At 55.7% G+C, this 8,936-nt stretch overlaps 4 protein-coding genes across 4 annotated transcripts in view; 2 read left to right on the forward strand and 2 right to left on the reverse strand.

Annotated features, from left to right (window-relative positions):
• Positions 1-2,083, forward strand: part of PTSG_12735 (uncharacterized protein) — a gene marked incomplete at its 3' end in the record, with an annotated part of 6,125 nt that extends 4,042 nt beyond the window's left edge. The window contains exons 12-17 of the mRNA XM_004990671.1: positions 230-411; positions 706-754; positions 1,120-1,202; positions 1,372-1,448; positions 1,478-1,705; positions 2,038-2,083. Coding sequence (XP_004990728.1) covers positions 230-411; positions 706-754; positions 1,120-1,202; positions 1,372-1,448; positions 1,478-1,705; positions 2,038-2,083 — 665 coding nt within the window. The remainder of the gene's footprint in view (positions 1-229; positions 412-705; positions 755-1,119; positions 1,203-1,371; positions 1,449-1,477; positions 1,706-2,037) is intronic.
• Positions 2,084-2,192: 109 nt separating this feature from the next.
• Positions 2,193-4,773, forward strand: PTSG_12736 (uncharacterized protein; the record flags this gene model as incomplete). Its single annotated transcript, XM_004990672.1, has 5 exons — positions 2,193-2,211; positions 2,359-2,450; positions 2,637-2,751; positions 2,937-3,175; positions 3,466-4,773. The coding sequence occupies 5 exons, from the start codon at positions 2,193-2,195 to the stop codon at positions 4,771-4,773; spliced, it is 1,773 nt and encodes a 590-aa protein (XP_004990729.1).
• A 184-nt stretch (positions 4,774-4,957) lies between these two features.
• PTSG_12737 (uncharacterized protein) lies at positions 4,958-7,023 on the reverse strand. The gene has a single exon (XM_004990673.1). It carries the CDS (start codon positions 6,791-6,793, stop codon positions 5,255-5,257), a length of 1,539 nt encoding a protein of 512 aa, XP_004990730.1. The 5' UTR covers positions 6,794-7,023; the 3' UTR covers positions 4,958-5,254.
• PTSG_12738 (uncharacterized protein) overlaps positions 7,020-8,936 on the reverse strand; it is a 3,522-nt gene continuing 1,605 nt past the window's right edge. The window contains exons 3-5 of the mRNA XM_004990674.1: positions 8,552-8,697; positions 8,133-8,205; positions 7,020-7,969 (exon numbers count right to left, since the gene is read on the reverse strand). Of these exons, the coding sequence (XP_004990731.1) occupies positions 7,034-7,969; positions 8,133-8,205; positions 8,552-8,697 (1,155 nt within the window). The 3' untranslated portion in view covers positions 7,020-7,033. The remainder of the gene's footprint in view (positions 7,970-8,132; positions 8,206-8,551; positions 8,698-8,936) is intronic.

Consider the following 8,936-nt stretch of genomic DNA (forward strand, 5'->3'; position numbering starts at 1 on the left):
TTCAAATCACCGCCAGCAGAAACGCGCACAAAGAGGCACAATACCCACCCACGTTATCAAACCCACAAGCGCACCCATCGCACACTCAGACACACATGCAGACATGCGCGCACACACACACACATTCATGCACGGCATGTACATCAATCTCTCTCTCTTTTTCTTTCTGTGAGCCTTGCTCGGGTCGAAGTTGCTGCTAACATCGTCGTGTCTCGACTTGTGACTTCAGAACCAATTCCAGGAACAGCACTGCTACAGTACGAAGCAACGGACAACGCGGCGGCTTTCCTGGAGCCAGAGCCAGTGGTTCTAATGGAAGTGTGGACTACCACCGACACTTCCACGCTCGTTGCCCCACAGTCACTGGCCATCACCGTCCCTGAAGACCACTACTTCAGCGTCTTTCGTCACGTACGTGCCACACCTTTCATGTAAATGTGTTGTGTATGCATGTGTGCGTGTGTGCATGCATGTGTGCGTGTATGTATGTGTGTATGTGCGTGTGTGTCAATTGTGGTGTGTTTGTTTGCGTGGTGTGTTGTTGGGAAAGGTGGGAAGTGTCGGAGAGCAGTGTTGAGGTAGTGCGACCTGTGCCCTCAATGCTGATCGTTCGTCACGCGTGGATGAATGTTCAACTTACACTTCTTGTCTTGCATCTTGACATTGTCGCTGCATGACCTCGCGTGCACCGCGGATGAACGACAGCAAGTCAACACCCCAATTGTGACATTGCTCGACTACAATGGAACCGAAAGTATGTTCAACCCGCAGAAGGAGTGAAGGAGCTTCTTCTTCTTGTTGTTGTTGTTGTTGTTGCTTAAGTTGTTGTTGTTTAAGTTGTTGTTTAAGTTGTTGTTGTTTAAGTTGTTGTTTAAGTTGTTGTTGTTTAAGTTGTTGTTGTTTAAGTTGTTGTTGTTGTCGTAACGGCTCCTCTTGCGATGTGAACTATCAATCAAACGCTTGTGTGTACGCCTACACAGCAGGTACACACAGCTACACCCACATACACATGTACACGCACAACATAAATCCCCATCCCAACCAAACACTCACACATTGGACTTCTCACGCTGTGTTTTGCACGCTGTCCTTTGCACACATGCGTTCTCGTTCTTACAGTCTTGACCACGGCTGGCGTCATGTATATGCATTTGACCTCTGCTCCCATCACCACGGCGCCGTTTGTTGGTGATGGCAGCAAGGTTAGCTTGTGCCTTCTGTCCGTGCTGTGTGACTGTTGACATGTACAGCTGACACGCATCACTCCTGTACGCTTGCTGGTATGCAGCAGACACCACTCACTATACCCTGACATTGTCTCACTCTTGCTCTCTCTCTCACTCACACACACACACACTCGCACGCAACAAGGTGAGGATCATGTTCAAGGCCGAGTATCTCTGGGACGTGTCCACAATCAGTCCGTACGTCATCTGGGGTGTCGCCACGTGCATATGGCCCAACTACAAGCTCAAAGCCCTTCAAAGCAGCGAGTTGATGACGAACCTGACACTTGCAGCAGCAACCACAACCACAACCACAACCACAACCACAACCACAACCACAACCACAACCACAACCACGACAATAACGACCACAACCACGACCACAACTACGATCACGACCACAACGACCACAACCACGCTTCCGCCAACAACCACGACCACAACATCAACTACATCACAGACGACAACAAATGCGAATCGTGAGTGAGTGAGTGAGTGAGTGAGTGAGTGAGTGAGTGAGTGAGTGAGTGAGTGAGTGAGTGAGTGAGTGAGTGAGTGAGTGAGTGAGTAAGTGAGTGAGTGAGTGAGGGAGTGAGTGAGTGAGTGAGGGAGTGAGTGAGTGAGGGAGTGAGTGAGTGAGTGAGTGAGTGAGTGAGTGAGTGAGTGTGCGTGTATATTTGCGCGTGTGTGTGTGCGGTGAATGTGCAGTCTTGCGTCCCTGACGTTCCTCATGTCTCTGTCTCATTCTCGCTTCTCCGCGACTCACGAGTGCGTGCACTGCCCTTTCACATGACCGTGTGTACTTCTTCAGAGCTGTGTACTTTGTTCATGTTCTCGCCACCGCTGCTATCAAATGACTCGACGTCTGACACGGACGTCGGCACCGCTTTCCGAAACACGCTCTCCCCTCGTACGTAGTCACTCTTGAATGCAACGACAGACTCCACATCACTTGATCGCATGTACATGTACACGCGGAATACGAGTGTGGTGTTCCTGACAAACAACACACACACACACACACACACACACAAATGTACACACACACACACACACACACACACACACACACACACACACACACACACATGCACTCACACATGCACTCACACATGTGCGCACCATCCTTCAGGTGTGCCGGTCCTGAGCACCTATCTCAAGAACGCCGCGCTTCTCCTTGACAAATCGGGCGCAACCGTCTGCTTCGACGCCAGCGAATCGGCGGTGCGTGTGTGCAAAGTGGATGGGCGTGTGAGTGAGCATATGATCATGCGATCAGCATGCCTCCTTCATACGCACACACAAATACACACAAACACGCACACACACACACGCACACGCAAATATGTTCATGCCAACAATATCTCGCTGAGCTGATGTCATGTGCGCCGCTCATTGCATTCGCTGCAGGTTGTGGACGCGTGGACGTCACTGGACACCGAGTATGAAGTGTGTTTCTCAAGTACAAAGTGCATTACAGCTGCGGCCCCTTCACGATGGACAGCGAAAGCAAAGCCCGCAATTGGTGTGTCGGGCGTTGCATGCGGTGTTGTACCTTGAATTACGCAGTTGTGCAGGATGTTCAGTGCGCTTGACGGGCGTCTGACAACTCTTCTTGTGTTGTGCACTCGCCCTACCCATCTATTCACATACTCACGTGTCTCACATATACACCACAATCTGCCTTTGACATTGCACGCAAAATGCCAGCCGTGGACTGGCAGCGTCTCGCGCTGATGGTCTCTGCTGGTGGAGTGCTGTTGCTTATCGTTTCCATCACGCTTGGTGTCGTCGCGTGCAACCGCAGCTGCCGTGTGAAACAGCTTCGACAGGAGCTTGCTGCTGCCGACACCTTTGGTGACTCAACAAAGCAACACAACGCCTCGCTCTCAAGCAGCGGTGACCCTCCAGCACAGGTTTACTCACGGCTGCAATCTCGTCGCGATCAGGTCAGCGCACATCTTGTACACGCGTGCTTGTGATGGCGGTGTGTGTGTGCATGCAAACACGTACGCGTGTCTGCTATGTGTTAATGTCGTCTGCACTTGCGTGTAATGTGCTCATGCACCGCAAACGTGAGAAGCGCACTTTTCCAACGTTTGTACTCATGTTGTCGTGTTGCTGTGGTATTGTTGAATACTGTCTCTGCCATCTCTCTTTCTCTCTCACGCACACGCACACACACACTCACGCACACACACATACATACACACACACACACACATTCACTCTTGTCTAGGATGACAAATTCAAGCAAGGGACGGCAGGCAACCGAAGTGGACCATACTACTCCAACATCGTGCCAAACTCCAGCTTGCGTCAGCAGCAGCGCCAGCACCTGCAATCCACACGTGGCGCGGGCAGTCGTCGACAGGAACAAGGCGGACACGCCGCCGCAAACATCTACGCCACCGTTCCGCTTGTACATGAGTATGACAACCCCAACACCGGCATTGCCACGTATCAAGAGATTGGGGACACGGCTGATGCGCGCGCCCACGCAATCTACAGCGAGATTGGAGGCAACGGCGCCGGCGTGTCTGTGGCCTTGCACAGCAACCTGGCATACGCACCTGTGCTGACAACGCCCGCGTACACACAAATGGACCCCGCGCACCCACACACGCGAAGGGCGCGCGCCTGTTCCCTGGACACGGCGAAGCAGCATGCAGCATACATGGTCATGTCACCACTCGTCACTGGCTCTGGTTCTGGTGCGTACCTTGACATTGAGCCAACACCGGCCCATCGCGCCACATGTGGCGAGGAAGGCACGGGTGCGCTCACTTTTGGCGAGAGCGTGCGACGCCCGACAATACGCAGAGACAGCGGAAGGCGGTGGTCATTCCCTGGTCTGCACGCCGTACAGAAGATGTCAGCCCACCAGCACAGGGCAGCGGCGCAAGGGCAGCAGGCGACAGAGGCACCGCGCGCAGTCGTCGACGCGTACATTGATGTTGAAGATGTTGGCATTGGTGCAGCTTCTTCCTCAACTTCATCGGGGTTGCCTGCCCCACCCGCACTCCAGCCAAGACAGGCCAGCACGGCCGTGTCAGGCATCGACTCACCGTCAACACGTGACAACCAACAGCAACCGTCGTCTGCACACACGGCACCAGTTGTTCCCATTCCATCACCGCCGCCACCACCACCGCTCCCACAAGCGGGTGTAGGTACAGCAGCCGCCGCAATCACAGCCAGTGCCACCAGCACTGCTGGCGCCACAAGAGGCGGTGGTTCAAACCCAGGCGTGGGCGTGCTGTCGCCACCACTACCTGCGTCTGCTGCAGCTGCTGTGGAGACAGCGACGGCATTTGCGCGCGTGAACCACTTGCACCAGCGCTCGATGATGCAGCGAAGACGAGATGGTGGCAACGACGACGACGACGACAACGACGACGACGACGACAACGACGATGGGGACGGTGGTGGTGGTGGTGATGTGGTTGATGCAGACGACGCTGGTTGCGATGATGCGACACAAGGTGGGCAGATTGGCGCTTACGATGCCGTAGTGGCGGAGGAGGGCGAGCTGACACTCGAATGAGAGCTCGAACGTGTGACTGTGATATGCGGTTGTGAACGTGTCTGTGAACGGGCACAGGTCTATGCCTGCGGATGTTGTTGTTGTGTGTTGTTGTTGAGTGTGGCATGGTGACAACACTCAACATGCAAGGTTGTGGTGACTATCACGCTGGTGTGCTTTTGCGTGTGTCAGCCACTGAAACGCCTTGTGGTTGTCGTGTGTGTATTGACATGGGCGTTTCAAAGAGGAAACAAGCAGTACAGCGTGACGGGGGCAAGCGGGGGTCATGAACCAGTGTGTGCGTGCTTTGATTACCAACCCCAGCGACAACCAAAGACGCACTCAGCCAGCACGCGCAAATACATATGAAAAAGCAAGGAAGTCAGCAAGTAAGCAAGCAGGGAAGCAAGCAAGCAGTCCCCCTCAAGTGCACGTCAATGTGTGTGTGTGTGTGTGTGTGTGTGTGTGTGTGTGTGTGTGTGTGTGTGGTAGACAGCTGTGGTCACTGTGGGGCGGAGGGCATGAAGAAGCCAAGCAGCCTGGCCCAGCGGGAGAGGGAGCGTTCAAACTCCTCAGCGCGCTGCAGTTGTCTGCTGAACCTTCGTTGCACCTCTTCCCGATCGAGTGATTGCACAACAACGGCCGGGCGTTGCCGGTTGCGCTGTGGAGCTGATCGAGGCATGACGCCACAGCCCGTGCCGCTGTTCTTGTCACGGCGGCTCGTGCTGGCGCCTTGGTTGTGCTGTTGTGCATCTCGCCGATCATCTCGTTGTGGGTGTGTGGCCTGTTGTTGCTTGCCGTCGTTCTTGTCCGCGCTCTGTGCGCTTTCGTTGGTGCTCATGTGCGGCTGTGCATGTGCCCGTGTTGCCGTTGCTGCTGTTGATGGCGACGACGATGACGAAGGATTTGCCCCTCTTCCCCGACCCGACGACGAGGATGAAGCCACCACTGTGGGCGTAGTTGATTTCATCGCGTCGGTTGAAGGGACCTTCCGGTAGGCCGAGGGGGAGCATGGGGTGTGTCGTGCAGCCATGGGCACGCACGACCCAAACGTCCGCCCCAGGGCCTCCATCCACGACGATGATGCCGAGGACAGCGGCAATGATGGCGCGGACGAGGCCTCTGCTGCCGTTGGCCTGGCTGGGGGCGGTGTGCAATGCTCGAGGAAGGAGATGATGTCCATGGTGGTGCTGGCGGGAAACCTGTTGTGTGTGGCGCCCTTGACAAGCTTCAGCTGCTTGTTGGCGACGGTGGTGGCTGCCTCAAACAGGGCTGTGCTGTGGCCTGGGCCAATCAGCGTGTCGTCCTCGCCATGCACGAGCAGCAGATTGGTGATGTGCAGCGAGTCAATCACCTCCTTGTTTGGAAAGCGGGTGGAGAGCACGGCGCCGAGGGAGGTGAGGTCGCGCGCCACGTCCCGCAGCGACGTGAACGCGCTCTGCAGGACGACGGCCAGCGGAGGGCCGTAATGGCGGGAAAGGTGGGCGCATGCCTGCAGTGCAACGCCAGAGCCAATGCTGCGCCCGACAAGGACAATTTGGTTGTGCTGGAACCCGAGGTTCTGCACGGCATAGTCGATGACTTGCTCAGCGATGCGCAGGCACCCGCCCTCGGACGCAGAGCCCAGCGCCAGCCCATAGCCCGGATATTCTGGAACAAGAAGTGTGGCACGCAAGCGGGTGCATACTGTCGGCATCTCCGTGTACGGCATGTCGCCCAGGTCCATGAAGTTGCCGTGAAAGTAAATGATGCACGGATGTTCCTGTGGTTGCTGTGGTTGCTGTTGTTGTTGTTGTTGCTGCTGCTGTTGACGATGGTGACGCTGGTGGGGGAACACGCGGCGGCTGGTGTAGGCGCGCTTCAGGCACGGGTCTCCCTTTGGTCCCAAGAAGACAATGTCACGCAAGACAGGATCCATCGTTGCAGACGTTGATGCCGACAATGATGATGGCGGGGAGTGCTGGGGTTGCCCGCCATAACCTGGCGGTTTGCACGGGAAGAACAGCCGATTCAACGGGCTCGCATCCTTGAAGAACTGCATGTCGGTCTAATGTGCTACTGATGCGGCTGTGGGTGGGATGGTCTGGCGTGTGTTGATGTGTGCGTGGTGATGCGGTGTGTGTGTGTGTGAGATGCGGTTGTGTGTGTTGGTCTTGAGGTCTCGAGCGAGAGTGTTCGCGGTGTCAACGATGATGACAAGCAACGCAAGTCAGCAAGCAACGACCGCTGCTGCTGTGTGTGTGTGCCGTTTTTTGTTTTGGGACTTTGCCACCACTACAGTTTATGGTGCGGATAACAGCAATGAAGCCAGCAGGAGGTTGGCGTGGTGGTGGTGTTGTGTTTGGTGGTGGTTGCGGTGTTGGTTGGTGTCGGTGTACGTCAGGGCTGCCAGGAGCGTCTCAATCCAGTTGCCAAGCCAGAGCGGACGCGTGGACGCAGGCAGCTTCAACACAGCCGCACACACCCGCTGTGCAGCCAAAAGCGAGGAGGAACCACGTGCGTCTGTGGGGTCCCTTGCCGTGGTGGTGGTGGTTGTCCTTGTGAGTTGCTTGAGGATGGACGCGGCATACTCGTGCAGCTCCGCTTGTAGTGGAAGCAGGTGCTGCAGGTTGCTTTGAGCACGCCGTACAATAGAGGCGTGCAGTGTGGCCAGTACATCGTCGTTGTTGTAGCGGTGCCCAAGCACCAGCGCAATGCAGGCAGCGGCGCCTCCCACTGCGTCCATTTCCGCGCTCTCCTCCGGAACGTGTGCGCGGCACCGCTCCCACAACGCTGCCAAGTGCTCATGATCTGTTGCAGCCTCGTCGCCGCCCGCATGGTCATCACCACCAATGGGGGTGTCCTCGCCACTTCTTGGCTGGACGTGGGTCCCGTCTCTTTGCTGCTGCTGCTGTTGTTCCTGTTCCTGCTGCTGGTGCTGGTGCTGGTGCTGGTGGTGCTGGTGCTGGTATTCTGCGAGATAGGCGGGTGCTGTGGCACGTGCAGATGCAACGAGGGGCTGGCATTCAACATGAACGGCCGCTATGGTGGAGATGAGGAGTGCGATGCGCTGAAGGAACGCCGCCTGTGCATGACGCGCCATGGCCGCTGGCATGCGAACACTTGACAGCGCCGGTATCAGCGCCTGCAGCAGTGACATGGTTTCCGACGTTACCCCTTCCATTGCACCCGTCTGCTTCGTCTCTGTCCATACGTTCACAGACAGTGATGGCGTCTCCTGCAGTGCGCGCACGTGTGTGCGTGTGTGAGTGGGCGTGTGTGTGTGTGTGTGTGTGCGTGTGTGTGCGTGCGTGTGTGTGTGTGTGTGTGCGTGTGTGTGTGTGTTTGTCAACGCTGCTGCTGCTGTTCACAATAGCTGCTGTCAGAGTTGCGTGTCTCACCGCCACGACGTAGTGCCACCAGAGCGGCGGCACGTAAAGGACATCGCCAGGCGCCAAGTGAGCGACAACGGGCCTGTTTCCAACATGCACGCCAGCCACGCAAACGATGAGAGCATGAGGCGTATGCGTGTGAAGGTTTAGAGTCGAAAAGGGGGTTGAATGGACTAGTCGTGACAAGAAGGGAAGGGGTAACATAACATCATCAAGCACAAGACACAAGACACATGACACACACACACACACTCACAACCATACACAGACAGACAGACAGACACACACTCACTCACAGACACACACACTCACACCCATACACACTCACAACCATACACAGACAGACAGACAGACAGACAGACAGACAGACACACACACACAACCATACACACACACACACAAGCACACACACACACATATATTTAGACCTGTGCTTGGCGGTAATGGACGCGAAGACGTCTGGATCAGTGAGGTTAGCACGTGCTTGTGCGTGTTGTGGGTGCAGGAATGGATACACACCAAGGTGGGCCACGGCATCAGGGGGAAACATGTAGAATGTCTTGCGGCCCTCAATCTGTTGTGACGTGACGTGACGACACAAGGCAGACAGCAACGCAACAGCAGCACACCGTCAGTGCCCACAGAAGTTGCGGATGCAAGGGGGCTCTTTGCAAACTTGGGCACTCTCGGACACACACACACACACACACGCATAGAGAGAGAGACACACACACACACACAGACAGAGACACACAGACAGAGACACACACACACAGACAGACACATACACAGACACACACACACACACACACA

The sequence above is a fragment of the Salpingoeca rosetta genome (assembly GCF_000188695.1).
Source record: "Salpingoeca rosetta unplaced genomic scaffold supercont1.23, whole genome shotgun sequence".
NCBI classification, from domain to species: Eukaryota; class Choanoflagellata; order Craspedida; family Salpingoecidae; genus Salpingoeca; species Salpingoeca rosetta.

What these genes read in the sequence shown, in the direction of transcription:
- PTSG_12737 (XM_004990673.1), bottom strand. Translation starts at nt 6,793, where the DNA reads ATGCAGTTCTTCAAGGATGCGAGCCCGTTGAATCGGCTGTTCTTCCCG.